Source organism: Nymphaea colorata, chromosome 10 (assembly GCF_008831285.2).
Source record: "Nymphaea colorata isolate Beijing-Zhang1983 chromosome 10, ASM883128v2, whole genome shotgun sequence".
Taxonomy (NCBI): domain Eukaryota; kingdom Viridiplantae; phylum Streptophyta; class Magnoliopsida; order Nymphaeales; family Nymphaeaceae; genus Nymphaea; species Nymphaea colorata.
This window is the reverse complement of record NC_045147.1, coordinates 20,611,471-20,629,739: the sequence shown is the minus strand read 5'-3', so window position 1 is coordinate 20,629,739 and position 18,269 is coordinate 20,611,471. Positions and strand designations below refer to the sequence as shown.

The 18,269-nt window shown below is 43.0% G+C and overlaps 2 protein-coding genes and 1 non-coding gene across 4 annotated transcripts; 2 read left to right on the top strand and 1 right to left on the bottom strand.

Moving 5' to 3' along the window:
- Positions 1-6,481: 6,481 nt before the first annotated feature.
- LOC116262407 (uncharacterized) lies at positions 6,482-7,721 on the top strand. The gene is made up of 4 exons (XM_050080204.1): positions 6,482-6,638; positions 7,167-7,293; positions 7,408-7,522; positions 7,595-7,721. The coding sequence occupies exons 1-4, from the start codon at positions 6,487-6,489 to the stop codon at positions 7,663-7,665; spliced, it is 465 nt and encodes a 154-aa protein (XP_049936161.1). The 5' UTR covers positions 6,482-6,486; the 3' UTR covers positions 7,666-7,721.
- An 868-nt stretch (positions 7,722-8,589) lies between these two features.
- Positions 8,590-8,670, top strand: TRNAL-AAG (transfer RNA leucine (anticodon AAG)). The gene has a single exon. It is a non-coding gene; the product is annotated as a tRNA-Leu (tRNA).
- A 4,529-nt stretch (positions 8,671-13,199) lies between these two features.
- Positions 13,200-17,577, bottom strand: LOC116262406 (cation/H(+) antiporter 19-like). 2 transcript variants are annotated; one of them, XM_031641746.2, is made up of 4 exons: positions 17,444-17,577; positions 16,410-16,671; positions 15,110-16,111; positions 13,200-14,678 (listed from the first exon to the last, which is right to left on the bottom strand). In XM_031641746.2, the coding sequence occupies exons 2-4, from the start codon at positions 16,596-16,598 to the stop codon at positions 13,458-13,460; spliced, it is 2,412 nt and encodes an 803-aa protein (XP_031497606.1). In that variant the 5' UTR covers positions 16,599-16,671; positions 17,444-17,577; the 3' UTR covers positions 13,200-13,457. The 2 variants fall into 2 exon arrangements, with proteins under 2 accessions (XP_031497606.1, XP_031497607.1); XM_031641747.2 differs by lacking the exon at positions 17,444-17,577 and adding an exon at positions 17,123-17,396.
- Positions 17,578-18,269: the final 692 nt, after the last annotated feature.

The following is an 18,269-nucleotide window of genomic DNA, read 5'->3' as shown; positions in this document are numbered from 1 at the left end:
TTTTAAGAAAAGAAGTTGTTACTGCAAATCAGCGCGTCTTCCTTCTCTTGGTCCTCTCAGTTTATGACTTTTGCAGGCAAGAAATTTCTTATGCAAATTGCACTGATCAAAAGCGTGATCACCGATCAGGGAAGGTTCATTTTTCGCCGATTGTCCTGCTTCCGGTCCGCTGCCGTGGATGACGCACGCGTTGCCTTTGGCTGTATGCTAGATTCAGGGGCGATGGGAAGGGTATCTGAATGTGGGATGCATAAGGGCCCAACCTCGTGGCCGGAAGTATTGCCGGAAAAGGTTCCGGCCGAGAAGTGTTGCAGATTTTCGGTGGCCGTAGGTCATTGATGGCGGGCGTTAATTGTTCTTGCGTTTCTTTTGACGAATGACAGAAGTCAGGGGACGCTCTGTGTTTCAAGAAAATGACGACGACCCGACATTTTTAACATGACCATGTGCCCCGGCATGTGCCTTCGTCTACCATTGAATTCGTGCCTCATTATCTCATCAAAAAGGAAAAAGGGTTGTGTAAATCTTTCTTGTAAATTTTTTAACAAGATACAGAAATTGAAGTAGGGTTATTTATTTATGAACGGGATGATTCATTGGCGACCATGCCACCACCAAAGGCTGCGGTGGAAGATGGCTTGACTGAGGTTGGTGGCGTGTTAATGACTACATGTTCATGGTATCACCAGTTATTAAATTCTTCACTTCAATGTCGATGGGTACACGATGAAAGTGAAGTCGCTGTTGGGTTTCATCTAAATAATTAATTCGGAAATGGTTTCATTTCTTTATTAGATGCATTTTTAACATTATTCATGTGAAGGTGAATGGGGTATAGAAAAGATAAATAATTTATAATACTCGAACTTATGAGCATCATCTTGGGACTTACCTTGGCCAATTAGCCCCCACATGTAGGAGATGACTTTTTTTTTTTTTTTTTAATTTTAAAAGTCCAAAGCCTGAAGTCAGACATGGATATTATGATGAGTTCGAATCTGTTTTCAAGGGAGCAGTCAAGGCCAAGTCAAACTGGGTTTGGAAGAGCAAGCCAACGTGCTGAGAACTAGACGGACAAACTCTCGTTTGGTCTGGTCATGTTTGAGTAGAGCCCGCTCTAACTTCGCACTGAGTGAGCACTTAATCTGTAACCTTGAGGAGAAACACACATATAATTACTAAGAAAGCCCAGCAATGGTGGTATTAGTTTCGAGGGTCGTTTGACAATAATAATAATATGTTACTATTTCATGTATCGGGTAAATCAAACACAAGGTTCTTTTTTAACTTTGATGGAGATGAAACATATTGTCCATGTTGAATTTGGTAGGTGCTAAATCTGAGGGGATACATAATACACATGCATATATTATATAATAAGGATAAATTTTTATAGAAATTTTAATTAAAAAAAAGTTGGCATTCGGAGGTTCCCACCATTTTTGCTTGAAAACTTTGACCCAGTTCACCGACCCGACATACACATTGCCCAAGTTCTTTGAATCTCGCCTTTTGGGTTGGCCGGAGCGTTGGCCCGACCCTCCTTTTTCACAGCCTGCCCGACCGAGATTGTCCACTGATCTGGTTACTAGGCGGGCTGCCGGCCGGTCAAACCGTGAACGGACCATGCCGGCAGTCTTTTTCCTGTGGAATCATTGTCTGCTGATCGTGTTTGACCTGTCCTGACTGGTCAAACGGCAACACGGCCAATCCAAGAAACTGGGCTGGGTCCACCCGCGGTCCGAGCATTGCTTTATACATATGCGATCGGACCCACCAACTTTGCTTTATTAGATTCATGTTTCTCATGCGATTTCCACATGGACAGATGCCCAACCTGAGCCGTTTCCTACAGAACAACACTAGGTACAGAAAATGACACTCTAACTCAATTGTATCTGCTTGGACTAGCAGCCCTCTATAAGCCGAAGGGGCTGGGGCTGAGTGCGGTTTCCTTGACTAATCTGAAAAAAAAGAAAAAAACTGATCTTGCAAATAATTCTACTTTTTGAAGGTTTAGAACAAAAACTAATAACACAATCATAATACTTCATCAGCTTGTCTCACTATTTGGTACCTACACAAATTCTAGACCCTAAAAACAAGGGAACAAAGGAAAGCTTCGGCTCGTTTGGGTCGTAAGATAACCTCCTGCCACCCCAAGAGGTTATAGTGCACTGGCGCAGGAGAAGTGCTCTGTCCGCTAAGAACCCGAGTCAAGTCCTTGAGCATCACCTGCCCGCTCCAAACGCACTTCAACCCCTGGCCCGTAACAGGGTCCGAAGCAAGCTCGAAACCCATGGAAAGGGTGACGAGGGGGGGCCGGTGGCCTCTCTTAGGGCGGTGGAATGAACCACTCACCCTAAGGAAAAGAAATAAAAAAAAAACTCCAACACACCTAATCATATTAATCTATTATAATAACCATATTATGGTTTGTTTATCTTAATGAACATTTGGGACCATGCACGTCACAACAATCTCCTTCAGTGGATTCCACTAACTTTAGAATGACAAATAGTTTTTTGCTTTCTCTTAAATCATATTAAAATATTGGCCGAGTATATCCGCTTTGGAGCACCAGGAGCTTTCTTCTTTAGCTTTACCGCCGGCCAACTCCGCTTGCTTTTCTTTATCAATAATCCCTTTGAATGATTGTTATAAAGTTTAAAATTTCTGCGAGGAATAAGCTTGGATTTGGTGGAACACGACTAGTTTATAATCTATGTCGAGATGCGTGCACTCTGGGTATCGAAGTGCTGATCTTCTTCAGAGCTTGAAGGTGTTAAGTCTAACTGATTGTGGAATTCTACTCATGATCCACAACCATTTAATTACTAATAGCACGCAATACAATGGTTAGGGTGCAGGCAACTTGATTACATGGTCCCCCATTATCTCGGGAATCATTGACGTAATGGGTTGCTTTCAGAAAAACGAGATAAGTAGGTGGTTAGGTCGTGCTAATATATATATATATATATATATATATATATATATATATATATATATATATGGTATTTGTGGCTGTAATCTATCTTATGATAAGTGAAAATGTCACGTTTTATTTGTAAGTATTTGGAGTTGATCACTAAGATGGCACATGATTACCAAACCTTTCTCTAAACTTTTGTTGGCAAGTCTCATATTAATGGCCTCAAGGGGTGTAGCGCACTAGAAGGTAAGACACTCCACTTCAAAAGGGTTTATGTTACGTCGCTTTCATATGATCCTGACCCTGACCCTGTACGCTACTTCATTAGACTATAGAAGGTCTCGAATCATGGTCTGTGAACCCCAGGGGCAAAGGGCACGAGGGGGTTATGTTGCACAGCTTGTGATTGAATGTACATCCTTAAAGGTCTTCTTTAGCATGCTCACCTAACTCTTAGCTTCCAACTGCCAGTTGACAACCGAAAACTTTGGTCCTAAGTTTACGGCCAAAAAAACGTTGAATTTGGAGGTGGTTGGTTTTGTCATGTCTCCTAAAACCCCTCAAAGAATTTTAAGCGTGCTAATGACCAATGAAGGAAGAAGGCATTTAAAGTCTTAGATTTGATGATAGAGGTGGAAAATGTGGTTACAAAGAAATTAACCAAGTTTTTCTCATAAAAGCTTGGATGCCAAAAACTTTCGTTTAACACAAAGAAAAATAACTACGATTAAAACATATATAGCAACATTTTCTGTTATCGCCCACTGGCGGGCCAGGAGGTGACACAGCTGAGATTGCCCGCCTCCTGCCACCCATTTTGAGGCCGGCATGTTCTTGGGAAGATACGAAGAGGCCATACTTTCCGCTTTGAGAATTGGGTAAAAAATGATATACCTATCAACTAAAGTGTCACACATCTATGGTATACAGTTTCAACGATTAAATGTTCATTAGGCAGCCAGAATGTTGCTGATAAACTACTAAAAAACTAAAAAGAGAGGATTTTTACTGGTCAGATAAGGATTTGACCGGGGACGACTGGATGGTGTAAGAATTTCTCCACCACCTGTCAAAGTATCACCGAAACATCCCAGTCCTTTGTATATTGGTCATGTATGAATCAAATCAAGCCCATTCAGATTCGATCCACTGGAAGCCTATGCATAAAATGAGTATGTGTATGAGGAGCATCTATGAATGCATCATGTACTTAATGGCCTACGGGGCCAACTTTCGGTTGGAAGCGAGAAAAGTAAGAGCACATTTGTCTACAAACACAAAAAAAGTGGGTGAATTAAATATAAATGATTCATATAAAGAAAACACCTTTAAACATTAACTTACGCAAACACCTATTAAAATTCTCTAACATTATAGACGAACAATGTACACACTGATGTAGCTTTATATAAACCACCAAACGTTCTTGAGCTAAGTCATTTGAAAGAACTGGTTCTAATGGCGACTTATCTTACCTCTCTTTTCACTCCTTTCCTTACTTCCCTCAAGCTTCCACCCTTGTGAGATGTGAGCTTAGGGCTAAGGGCTGCGGTAGGTCTGCTGTTCAAAGGCAGCCTTCCAAATACCAGCCAAGTATATGGAACCATCACTTCATGGTTGTGGGGAAGAATGCATGAGCCACAGTTGTCACATCGCAAGGGTCTCCTACTTGATGGCCAATGTCGAAGACATCATTATTTCTCTAATTGACTTGCTATCAATGATGGTTCGTCTCTCGGCTGACCTCCGGAGATTTCAGTCCAACATCATCCACTTGTTATTGATGATAGTTCATCTCTCGGCTCACCTCCAAAGATTCAAGGTTGGTTTAGTTTATTAGTTTCTTAGTTTCCGAGAGACGAACTATCATCCATAACAAGTGGATGATGTTGGACTGAAATCTCCGGAGGTAGGTCAGCCGAGAGACGAACCATCATCGATAGCAAGTCAATTAGAGAAATAATGATGTCTTCGACATTGGCCATCAAGTAGGAAACCCTTGCGATGTGACAACTGTGGCTCATGCATCTTCCCCACAACCATGAAGTGATGGTTCCATATACTTGGCTGGTATTTGGAAGGCTGCCTTTGAACAGCAGACCTACCGCAGCCCTTAGCCCTAAGCTCACATCTCACAATTCTAGGCAAGTAAATCGTTTTTCTTAAATCCTTGATACCTGTTTGATTACTTACTCCTCTTTAGATTCAGCACCTTCAGCATTGTCTTCCTCCTGGGGAGGATTATCATCAGGCTTGCTGAGTAGTTCATTAGCTTCCTTCAGAGCTTTTAACCTCTCTCTACGAGCAATAGCAGCCTGTTCAATCGACTCTTCTTCTGCAGTCATAGTTTTTTTTGTACAGTTCCCTGATTTCCAAAGACAATCAGACAGTTAATATTCAAACGATCGCTTCCTTCACCAAGGGCATCTTAGCACAAACTCCACAGATTTCCAGCAGACTAAAAAACAAAAAATGACAGTTCGAGAGAATTCCTCGTTCTAAGTTACTTCTAACACACATACTTCCAGAAACAGTGATGCTTATATGGGTATTTACGAACAAAATTGACAGATGTTTATCATCTTGACAAAAGCTATTGCAGATGGAGTTAAGGTGGTAGAAGAATCCATCCATTGTTACGCCAGAGGGAAGATGATCCAATATACCGAAATATCAAATTATTAAATACAGAAGAAAACTAACAGCAACTGCACCAAAGAACGTCCAAGACGCATCGGAATACCTGGCCTCTCTTGCTCAATTTCATCTGCTCCAGCAGCTCCCGCGCCTCGCCCTCTCCCGAATGCAACCTTAATCAAATTTTCACATTATAAACAGAAATCATTTTCTATAACATTCTCAATTAAGAAACTAATAAACTAAACCAACCTTGAATCTTTGGAGGTGAGCCTATGCTTATTAATTGCGCTCATCCGCTTTTAAATAGTGGAACTTGTTCAATGCCGTAGAAAACAAAAAGGCGTATATATATTCCATAGATTCAAGGTTGATTTAGTTTATTAGTTTCTTAATTGAGAATGTTATAGAAAATGATTTCTGTTTATATGGTGAAAATTTGATTAAGGTTGCATTTGGGAGAGGGCCAGGCGCGGGAGCTGCTGGAGCAGATGAAATTGAGCAAGAGAGGCCAGGTATTCCGATGCGTCTTGGACGTTCTTTGGTGCAGTTGCTGTTAGTTTTCTTCTGTATTTAATAATTTGATATTTCGGTATATTGGATCATCTTCCCTCTGGCGTAACAATGGATGGATTCTTCTACCACCTTACTCCATCTGCAATAGCTTTTGTCAAGATGATAAACATCTGTCAATTTTGTTCGTAAATACCCATATAACCATCACTGTTTCTGGAAGTATGTGTGTTAGAAGTAACTTAGAACGAGGAATTCTCTGGAACTGTCATTTTTTGTTTTTCAGTCTGCTGAAAATCTGTGGAGTTTGTGCTAAGATGCCCTTGGTGAAGGAAGCGATCGTTTGAATATTAACTGTCTGATTGTCTTTGGAAGTAATGGAACTCTATAAAAAAAAAACTATGACTGCAGAGGAAGAGTCGATTGAACAGGCTGCTATTGCTCGTAGAGAGAGGTTAAAAGCTCTGAAGGAAGCTAATGAACTGCTCAGCAAGCCTGATGATAATCCTCCTCAGGAGGAAGACAATGATGAAGGTGTTGAATCTGAAGAGGAGTAAGTTCTGTATCTTTTGGTTGCGCTGGAAGGTCCATTAAGAATGAAGTTTCGCGTCTCATTGTTCTAATTGAATTAATCATTTGGGTTCGAGACATTCAAATGCAATGGACCGCTATTTATTGGTTTGGAAGTCTATGATTTACACTAGAAATTGATTTTCCTTTTGTGAAGCTGGGGAACAAAATTGACTGGAAAAGCATGCATCTCATGTTCATTCCTTAATGTACAGATCAAATTTACAATCTCTAACATTGTGAAGGCAATTACTTTGCTTGAATCCCTGCAAAACAGCTAATTCAAGCTTTGCAGAGGTTTCATAAACATGCTGATCCTCGAACCCAGGTTCCCATGCTTCAGTTGTCTGAAATCTTAATCTGTATAGGTTCTGTTTCATATGTTTACACATTCATGCTTTGCTGAGACTTTAACCGGTTTCGGTGTGTTTTCTTTATGTATGTTTTCTGTGATTGGAAACTAAATCTGTCCAAACATCTATTGCTATTCAAATTTCAACAGGGAAATAAGGGTGAAGTTTAGGAACTATCTACCACATGATAAGCAACTTCAAGAGAATAAGCTTGCTCCTCCTGTCTTACCCAAGTTTGAAGACCCAGCTTCTTCTACACCTGCTGCACCACTAGATATAGCTGCGGTATCTTTTTTATGAACCTCATCTGAATATAACATAAATGCAGCTATTCTTGTTTCGGTCATGCCCCTTGGTCTTTTCTATCTGACCATTTCTCTTGATTCCGAGGATATGCAGGATCCTTTCATAAACATAGCACCAAAGAAACCGAATTGGGATCTCCGCAGAGACATCCAAAAGAAGCTGGATAAGCTTGAAAAGCGAACTCAGAAGGCTCTATATGAGATCATGAGTATGTAGTTTACCTAATCATATTTTCATCTCCAAACGTCAAAATACCTCACCAATTATATGGCGCGTGCAGGAGAACAAGAGCAGCAGGAACTGGCCTCTGCTGGAGAGAATGGTGAAGAATCTGAGCGAACTGGGGAGTGAGAGTGCAGGCTTTATTTATGTTGGTTTTCCTTTGGACATTTTCCAAGCTTTGTAACTTGAACAAAATGAGCTGGTTTTGGTCAATGAATCAACGGTCTTTGGGTCGACGAATAGGTTCCTTAACCTCATGATAGACACAAGGATTGATATCTTAATGGCAAATTAGCCTTTGTTTTAATGGCAAACAGGCAGTGACTTAACTCCCATTTGTCTCCGCAAACATCGTCTTGTCAGAGATAAAATCTCTCTTGATTGATTAAGAACAAAAACACAAATATTTCTTCATTGACAACTCCTTATGTAAGCCGCGGCAAAGTTTATTTCCCTGTTTTGTGGAGGTTTTACAGCTGCTCTCTTGGGGGTGCCTGGATGGAGGACCTGGTTTTCCGTTGGCTGGGAGAAAAGAATCATAGAACAAGTTCTTACTAATTCTATCCTTCTTGCCTTTCATTAGTTTTTCTTGAACTTTTCTTCCAGTTTAACGTTTATTCTCTTCTCCGGAAGAGATTGGGCAAGCCATGACATACTATTCACAGTTTTCCACTCGGGGAGTGGATGTGAACCTCATTTATAGACCAGCATATCAAATTTCTTGATGTTTATCGTCCAATGCACTCAAAGGCCTGAAGGTTTAGGAGAAATACCCCACTCGGGGAGTGGATGTGAAATACAAATCTGAGTAGGACCAGTGGAGATACGGATATTATCTCTGTAATCTCGTACCAGAATGGGGGCAGGCCGACTAAGGAGAACAAAGTTTATGCAAAACACATAACCTTTTTTCTTTCCCTGGCCCAATTATGGTAACGGTTCATATATTACCCCAAACATGCTTCCGGCTCACATCTGCGAGGGAGCCAATCTGTGATAATAAGAAAGGGTTATTTTTATGTATAGATTGTAGCAGAGGAGACTTACAACACCGTTGAGATGGCCGAGTTGGTCTAAGGCGCCAGATTAAGGTTCTGGTCCGAAAGGGCGTGGGTTCAAATCCCACTCTCAACAACTTTGCTTTTTAGTGTATTTTTATGCCACGTTCCATTTTCTTCTCTCTCTCTATTCGATTTGAATTATAATTCAAATCAATATCCTATGTACAATGTTCATGCATTTTGGAAGTCTCATTTTAATATTTAACGATGCAGTTCTGATCCGGTTGCGTGTTTAAAAGTCGAATTCAGGTTCGGTTATAAATTTAAAGTCAGATTCAGATTTCAATTTTAAAATTTGGCCTCAGATATCTAAGATGTTTCTTTATTTTCATTTGGATATGAAGCCAAACCCAAATATGTGACGTCTGATAAATGCTACACGCGATTTCTATTTCCGCTCTTTCTAACTTCTCTTTGCGACTGGTGGGCACAAAATGCGTTGGTGTGGATGACATCAATTTTTATGTTACTTTATTGCCAACTACTCAGAAATAGACCGACAACTATATAATATTTTATTGGACATACACAAACATTACAAAAATTGCTCACGAGCCGCGATTCAATATCTTTTAAAAAATAAATACGACAAAAGTAAAAAAGTAAAGATAATTCCAAATATCAGAAAATATTTCAAACTGACACGTGTCGAGCGTCCATTTGCTGCCAATTTAATTCGAATAAACTAGAAACGGGTTAGCACATCAGCAAAAAATTGTTTTTCTTTAATTTCTCTTTGAAATTGCCTTTTTTCTTTTCTTTTTCTGATCGATAGGCTTCCTCGGAATATTCGAGAAAATCTTTGTGTTGCAGAGGACGGTTTGACGTAACATAATTTTTTATGTGAAGTGCACCAGCTTCAAGTGCAAGATCGGCTTCGAGAAAAACAATATGATTCCAATGAGAAAGTCAGAGAATAATAAAGTTTCTTTCATACTTTGTGAAGGAATTAGTCCCCCTGTATGATCTCCGCCCTTTTTTGTATTCTTTTTGTTCAGTTTTTAATCATCGTCCTCAAGTAAATTTGACGTTGAATTTGGGCCCGGAATTCATTGCCTCCACCTATTATGTCCGATATTGCGCTCCCCAAAGAAGATCATGGCGATGAACCATCAAAGGGGCAGAGCAGGGGGCTGAGGCGCTGGTCGAAAAAGTTCGTCGGTTCGCAGCGCAGGAGGCTCAAGAGATTGTACAGGAAGCAACCACGGGCAGAAAATCACGGCAAGCGTCGCTCTCTTTCTTGCTTTCATTGCTTCTCCCTTCCATCGCCTCCTGAGTCGCCGGGGACGGACACGTACCGGGAGCCGAAGGGCGAGTCTGTCAGGTCTTTGCTTGAGAGCAACGATTTCTACGCCAAGGAATGCAATGTTCATGGAAGAGATTGATGTGAACGGGGTTCTTGACAGATGGGGGTTCGCCTTCTTGGATCTTCCTTCTTCCGGATTTTTGAGGTTAGGAGTTCTTTAATTGATGTTGGTGGCGGTTGGTTTACGGTTTTTGGCAGATGGGCTGCGCGGAAAGCATCTGGTTTTGAAGCGATTTTTTAAGATTTGAGAGGCGAAGATAGTGTATTTTAATCAATTGTTCAATATTTTTTGTTCCCAAAAATTGGCAAAGGAAAAATGAATCGTATTCGTTGAAGATGGGAGTATAGTTTCTTCAAATTATTTTCCAAATTATGTTGGATATTGGTTACTCAATTGATCGCGTCGACATATGGGAATTGGGCACCAGAGAAAGAATCAAAGAACCGTGGTGAATAGTTAACCAAGTATCTGTTGCTTGTCCCCAAAAAAATTTGTGGTCTGTACCAATCTCGATGGGAAACGCGTTGATCGTGATAATGGCCGGAGAGTAAAGATGTCTTCTCAGTTTCCACAGTGGAAGGAAAGCTTTTCTCGCATACAGGTTTGGGTTTGCCTCTGCAGGTAATGATCCAGGGCGTTTGCTTTACGAACTTGAGAGAATTGATTGCCATGGAAGAAAACAAAAACCAAATCGAAACAGGGTAGTGGAAGACAGCAAAAAAAAAAAGCCTTTTGTGGATGTTCTGCACAAGAAACAAGAAATTGAGGGTTGGATCCAGAAATCTGTCCTTGAAAGTGCGAAAATTGCGGGAGAATGAAATAAACATTTGACGTTCTAAAAAATGGTGAGTTTCTAAAACTTCTCGGGGAGGATCTTCTCTCAGCATTATGATCGGTGCTGATTCTTTCCTTTGGCTTTTGTCTCCTTCCTCTTCCTCTCAGCATTATGTTTTATGGAAATGTTGGAGCAATTTCAAGAGAACGTTTATCTAATGAAAATCTGAAACATGGCAACTCTTGGATGAAACTGATCCAAGTACAATATTTTTCTGCAAAAAAGCGGCGGTTCCTTCCTTCATTGCGTTTCCTTCTTTCCTTGTCTACTTTGCAAAAGACAGAAAACTATTTTTTTTTCTTTGGGATGAGACCAGGGCGAAGGAAATTTTGTAATCTCATAAATGTTCTCATTACTTTTTGTGAAAAATTTGTAATCTGTCATCTATTGCTCATAAATTCTCACCGTTGTAAGCATCAACGTGACATCTTTTGTTGGCTTTTTTCATCTCTCTGTGACAGTGCACCAACAAGGACTTGCTGAAAGAACTTACCTCGTAATGTTCGTAATTTTGTTTTCATGTGCAATGGCGGCTATCTACCCAACGTCGCTTGCCGCAAAAGAGAAAGGAAAAATGAATCAGTTGTGGATTTCCCTACTGTATGCTAAATCCAAAAGCACCAAGTACTCGGAATTGTCGACCTTTTTTAATTTAAGAGCATGTTTGATTGCCTGGATACTTTATATAAAATTCTTTACTGTACTAAAGGCAATCAATTGCATGGACGGAACATATTTTTAGACTTGAAACAAGTTAAAGCGGAGTTTTTAAGTTCTAGTTGCAGGGGAGCAGTATCTGGACAATAAAGACTGAAAGGTGTCTTAAATTAAGGTCTTAAATTCAACATCTGCCAAAAACACATAAAAACAACTAAAATATTTCAAGATCAATGTCGCCTGCCTTGCTAGGTGGCGCTTCACTTTATACCCACCAAAAAGTTCGCGCATCCAAACATATCATTTTTAGTATAAATATGATGGCGATCTGGTAGGACGGGCCCTGAAGGGGGGTGCAAACCTACCTCGGTGCTTGGCCGGGGTGGGCCGTCGCCTCTCGGCATCGTCGGCCTCTTCTCTCACCGGGCTCCTAGGTTGGCATGTAACACCAATCGTTATCTCCTGCACTTTATATCCCTCTGGGAAGAAAAAGGAAGGGTTCATCTTTTGTCACTATGGGGCCAACATGGCCAATGCCCAAACTGATTAAAGCTAAAGACTGTTTGATTTCTTCTTACAACTTAAGTTGTAAAGTCCTTCTGTATACACATAAAATTGCCTCTTTTTGTTTCCTTTCAATTAAAAAATTCACACAAGAACTACCCACTGAAATTTCTAGCTTCGCAGCCACTTGGCTCGAAACCCAATTTCCATCCAATATGGTAATGCAATATTTTTTCAAAATTTTTGTGTCCTCTTAAAGTCCATTTGCCGGCAGCTAAGTTCAGAGGTTTTTCGTTCCACAATTTCACTTTTATTGTGGAGTACAAGCCAAAATCTGTTGGCAACTTAGAATCCAGGTGCCTTCCTCTGGTTCCCTGTATATCTTTCATGATAACATCCTGCCATGGATGAAATCATATTGAGTATGAAGAATGGCGTGCCTGTTTTCTTTTTTTTTTTTCCTTTTCTCTTCGCCAAGTTTATTTGTGAAATTGAAAATCTTATCCGTTAGCCATCAAAAGAAGTTCTAGATATGTAGTTGAAATCGTGGCTTTGTGAATGCTCAGCTAGGATCTGTTTCATTTGGTGATGAGCATTTTGGATATAGAAGGAAGAATTTTGGCGTGGCAATTCCCATCTTATGATACAATTTGTTAGCTTTGTTTGTCCATCGTTGAGGCTATAGACTATCTAAATGATTAGATGCAACAAGTTTAATAAAGAACAGAGACCTTAAAAGGCAAGAATTATTTCAGAAGCTAACCACAGAGAAATACGAGTGGTAACTGAATAGAAGCACTTCTGATGTTGGAAAACCTGACAACTGGTGAGATCGAGCCCCAGCGCGTTCTTTTGGACCTTTGATTTATATCTAATTTCTGCCACTCAGAAAAGAAAAAGCTAATCTTCAGGTTGCTCATTTTTGTTACTAATTTGTCTGACTACTCGTGAAAAAAAGGGGGGAGGGAACCCAGTCGGACGTTTGATTAAGGATTTATACTTGTGTGACCCGATTGCTAGCAATGTCCATTAGTATTGGATATAATGGCTGCAGCAGAAAAGCATAGGCCTTTGAACCCGAAGTTATATGAAGGTAGCAGGCACGCTAAAAGATGTTCACCCTTCCTCCTATTTCAAAGCACCTAGCTTACTGGTTTTCCAGTTTCAATGCTTCCGTCTTTATTTTATATTTAAGAGAATAACTGACCTTTCAGAGCAACGGTTGTAAGTGGCTGTGAGCTAGGGGGTGGGGGAAGAGAGAGAGAGAGAGAGAGGGAGGGAGAGATTCTAAAATTCTCACTTTGCGACGAACTGATTACAAAAAAAGACAAAAACCAGGGGTTCATATATATAGATAAAGCACCAGAGGTCTTATTTTGCCTCTAATGGCTTTTCACAAGGTGCACAGTTAAAAACAACAAGACCTTTATGTATATGGACCTGGGATGCTATTTTCCAAAACCCTCTTGCCTGGCATAGGAAAGGGGAGGAAACACTTGTCTTGTTCATGGCCGCCTTTCTACCTCCTTTTTCCTCATTTCCCCGCCTCTTCCTTCCTTACTTCGTTCTATTATTATGTACAGATTCCGACTCGGAATCGTAGGCTACAGACCTTGGTGTATCCACCATGTCTTCGCTTGAAGATGCGGCGTTGACCATCCGGTTGTACTGCTGCACCACCAACACGGACGCGTTGATCGGGAACTCGGACGACGCCAGCAGGGATCCCACTGGCCCCAGCTCCGGCGAGTCGGTTCGGTCAGCGAGCGCCTCCGTTCTGGCAGACCTCCCCACCAGGATCAGATCGCACCGGCTATGCTCCTTAATCACGGGCAAGATGTCCGCCTTCCCCGTCACTTCCTTTTCTAAATAGACGATCGAATAAGAGGAAAGCAGCTTCCCCTTGCAGTCGGCCAGGAAGTCCTCATCTTCCGACCGCTCGTCGGCGTCGACGGCGATTCGGACACTGCCACGGCGGGCCAGGAGAGGGACTTCCACGAGGAACCGCACTACAGTCAGACTGATCCCAGGGTGCTCCGCCATCCTGATGCCGTAGGCTAACGCTTCCCTGTCGTCGGGCCCGCCGAAGAAGAAGACGGCGATCGAGTGGGCAACTTCGCTCGCGGTGACCTGGGTTGTGCCGCCGAGGCCCCTGTCGACGAGGATGCCTACCGAGCACGGGGCGTTTTCTAGGACCTTTACATTGACTGCATGGAAGCCAGTGGCCCCGGGCTCGAGCATTCCGTCGAAGCGCTGGTGCTTGTGGTAGGGGAGGATGATGATGGCTGCTCGTTTCTGCTCGGCGCTGGCGCAGATGTCCTCGTGGATGTCTGCTAGGTCAGAGATGGCGGTCATGGGGCGGACAGAGACGCTGCTGAGCTGCTGGTAGGCCTCGAAGGCGACGACGATCTGGTCAGCGTCTGGGCGAACCCTGTTCCAAAAGGGGAGACCATTGTTCCGGGCCTTGTGGACCATGAGGATCGCGGAGGGACGCTCCGAGAGTTCCATGAGGTGCATGGCGTAGACGCCGACGGGGCGGCGGCTGCGGGTGCCGCGGGAGGCCTCGATGAGGTTTATGATGGTGGGGACGTTTCGGACGCTGTGAAGGCAGGCGAGGATGCGCAGCTGGCTCTCGGGGTTCTTCCGCTGGATCGTGCGGTGCTTGTAAGGGGCGGACTTGCGGGCCGGCTTGTAGAAGGCGGTCACAAGAGGGGTGGTGATGAAGGTGGTGAAGAGGGCCATCAGCACGAAAATGGCGAATGTCTGATCATTCAATACCTGAAGTGTTGCCAAGAAACCAAAAATATCAGAAGCTGTATGTGAGACCTTGCTTTCGGATGTGGTCTATGCAGCATAGAGACACGATGTAAACTCTACGTGGCTTAAATGCCAGCACCGTCTTGCACGCGACTCAACGCTTCTCCTTTTTTCACCCGTAATTAAGATTGAGAGGGGGTGGGAGAGAGAATTTTGTATTGCACCTCGCGTCTTTAAGACAAGCAGAAAGAGTGAACGTGGCGGCTAAACCGAGCCCAGAAAGGATGATCGGGTGGCCACCACCCGTTTCAGTAGATTAAATCCCCCAGCAACTAATGGTTTTCCAGTTTATTAGAAGAAAGACAACTTTGCAGAGTTTACGCCTTTTCAAGTTGTATTATAACGAAAGTTTTAGTCTGCAGGTATGACAATCAAAATGAACAGGTTCATACCTTTCTATCCTTGCCGATGTTGAGGACGATAAGCTCCACGAGTCCTTTTGTGTTCATAAGGAGACCGAGCGCGAAGGCCTCCCGGAAGGGAAGCTTGCAAAGCAAGGAGACGACGAAGGTGCCAATGATCTTCCCGAAGCAGGCGGTGAAAATGACGAGCACTAGCAGTGCCCAGGAAAGCCCTCCTTCTATGGTGGCAACGTTGGTCTTTAGGCCACTTGATACGAAATAGAGAGGCAAGAAGAGGCCTGAGACGAGATCCTCGATCTTCTCCACCAGCACGCCGGCGAAAGGTCCGTCCTTGGGCACGATAAGTCCCACGATGAATGCCCCGAAGAGCGCGTGGATTCCAATCATGTCCGTCACGAACCCCATGGCCAGAACGAGCGTAAGGGTAGCGCAGATGTATATCTCCTTCACGGGCTCGCCATCGGCGCAACGCCTAGCCATCCAGCCGAGCGCCGGGCGGACGATGGCCACCGCGAAGGCGACGAAGGCAATCCCCAAGAGGAGAACCCATAGAGAGATGAGCGGCGACTTGCCGGAGCTGGAGAGGGCAATGGCAAGGGCGAGGAGAATCCACGCGGCGACATCGTTGACGGCCGCGGCCGACATAGCCATCCGGCCGACGTCGGTTGTGAGGAGCTTGAGCTCCGCGAGGATGCGGGCGAGCACAGGGAAGGCAGTGATAGAGAGGGCGACGCCCATGAAGACGAGGAAGGACGGACCGGACACTCCCTTGGAGATGGTGTGTCTGAGCACGAAGGACGCGCCAATGCCGAGCACGAAGGGAAAGGTGATACCCGCTATGGCGATGCCGAGCGCCTTCTTGCCCGTGCGGCGGATGGACCTTGGGTCGAGCTCGAGGCCTACCAGGAAAAGGAAATAGAGGAGGCCGATGTTCGCAAGAGTGTCCAGCACGGTGAGGCTTCGTTTCGGAAAGACCGCGTCCAGATACGGCGTGTACCGACCCAGTGCCGAAGGCCCCAGTAGGATTCCTCCCTGCACTCCATCGGTTGCATTACAGATCGTCAGATAGTCAGTTTCATGCTTTTACAGAAATCGACGTCATTGGGAAAGAAAAATAAGTCAGTGAAATACAAATCAATGGAATTAATTTGAAAGTTCCTTGTTGAAATACTGAAAGAAAAACTATGGCTAGTTAAAAGGAGAACTTCCAAAACTTTCAATCCAAAATTTGCTTGTCCAAAAGTGCGAATTAGGGCGGTGACTCGGTGGAAGCATTTTGAATTGAGGTGGTATAATTTCAGAGAGAGAGAGAGAGAGTTAGTTTTCTCACGATGATCTCCGCTATGACGCGCGGCTGGCGCATCGGCTTGAGGAGGAGAGCGAGGACGCGGGTTACGACGACGACGAGGCAGATCTGCACGATGAGCAACGGTAGGGCGTAGTCAAGCGGCTTGCTGTCCTGGAAGATCCCGTTCGACGTTGCCGCCATCGGCGCAGGACAGGCCGTCAAGTTCGTCATCTCTGAACGGCCCCTTTCTTACACAGGAACGACGACGATCTACCTCTATCTGAGAACGCAAATCGCTCTCTTCCTGCACGAGCAAACAAAGACGATCAACTAACTCAGAATGCCAGTGTTTCTGGGAAGAAATACTTGAACGGCAATTCTGACTATATATGACAGGTTTCATTGTAAAAGAAAAGATGAAATGAAATAATTCATCCGGTTAATCGATTGAAGAAAAACGATCATTCGTTTAAGAAACCTGCAAAACAAATAACGCTAATCGACAGCAAAGACTTTCAGAATAAATCCAAATATAAATCGAAGAAATCTATTTTTAAAACACGTAAACCCTAAGTGAGACGTCTCCAAAATCAGGGAGAACAAATTATCAAAATCATAAAAATCACGACTAGCAGGTGATCGGAGAGCCCTTTTCTTCTTTTTTTTCCTCCCTTTCCAGTGGACAAAAGAAAACAATCACAAAAGCAGCAACAATTCAAAAAAAATAAATCGTCAACCGGGGAAGAAAGCCTAACACGTGTTTCTATCCATCCACACGCTAAACCGTACAAAATTGCAGAAAAATCGGCGGGAAATCAACCACCCTCTCCTCCATATCCATCGAAAACCAAATGACCTAATTAATGAAGAAAGGAAACGTAAAACTCATCGTCAAATCAGGAGAAGCAAAGCCTGGAACAAGAGAAAAGAAAAAAGGAGAAACAAGGACACGAAAGGCAGCCGCAGAAAGCGACCACAAGAAAGGTCGGCAAGAACCTAAAGCGGCACAGTGAAGAGAACAGAAACAGAAAGAAAGAAAGAAAGCAGAAGAAGAAGGAGGAGACAGAAGCGAACACCTGTTTCCCGGGAAAGCAGGGAGGGGAAGCAAGTCGGAAATGCTTTCTGGTTGACAGGGAGAGGTCGCAGGTTCGAATTCCCAAATCACCGGGAGCCGCTCTCAAAGGTTGCGTCTCACTCCTACAGAAGAGACCCCTGCCATTTATAGCCTCTTACATTGTCACTTCCATGAAAACCACAGAACCCTCTCTCTTTCCGCCACCTTCCTTTGGAAACTACCGACTCCACGGGAACTAAATGGTGCCCATTCTGCGTAGAATTACAAGGCTGCCATTATAGTAACACGACGAAATTATCCCGCATGTTCCTTTTGGATGAGAGGATAGACGAGTCTTTTCCTTGTTTTTTACGTTTTAACATTTATGTAAAAAATAAAGTTCTCTTTTTATTTTTTGAATATTGAGAAAAGGGCGACTTACATTTTCTTTTTTTCCTTTTTGAGGTTTCTTTACCAAAGCTGGTTGTGCAGTCTGAAGCCTTGTTTTGCATATCTGGGCTCGTGCTATTTTTGTTTGATCGGTTAGCCTCACTCTACTGGTTTGAAAAATAGACATTTGTATGTATTTTTTTCTGTGGAATTATGTTGTTTTTAATTAAAATAATTTTTAATTTTTAATTTTTTAAGTACAGAAATAGTTTCCTTTTGGGGTTTTTACATTGCCCTTTGCTTTCATTACAAAGATAAAGATAAGATCGGGGTGAGGTATTTAATGCGACCCTTATCGAGATTTTGAAGTTACCCAGGCATTTTCCAAAATGAGATAAGAATAATTCTCTCTCTTAAACAGTTCCCCAAGATTGCATTTGATATCGCCTTATCTCGAG

Bases quoted from the DNA above. Each gene is read 5' to 3' on its own strand.
- LOC116262407 (XM_050080204.1), top strand. From the start codon at position 6,487: ATGACTGCAGAGGAAGAGTCGATTGAACAGGCTGCTATTGCTCGTAGA. The intron at 6,639-7,166 runs GTAAGTTCTGTA...CAGGGAAATAAG, and splicing joins GGTGTTGAATCTGAAGAGGA to GGTGAAGTTTAGGAACTATC. The intron at 7,294-7,407 runs GTATCTTTTTTA...GAGGATATGCAG, and splicing joins CACCACTAGATATAGCTGCG to GATCCTTTCATAAACATAGC.
- LOC116262406 (XM_031641746.2), bottom strand. From the start codon at position 16,598: ATGACGAACTTGACGGCCTGTCCTGCGCCGATGGCGGCAACGTCGAAC. The intron at 16,112-16,409 runs GTGAGAAAACTA...GATGGAGTGCAG, and splicing joins GCGTCATAGCGGAGATCATC to GGAGGAATCCTACTGGGGCC. The intron at 14,679-15,109 runs GTATGAACCTGT...GCAACACTTCAG, and splicing joins ACATCGGCAAGGATAGAAAG to GTATTGAATGATCAGACATT.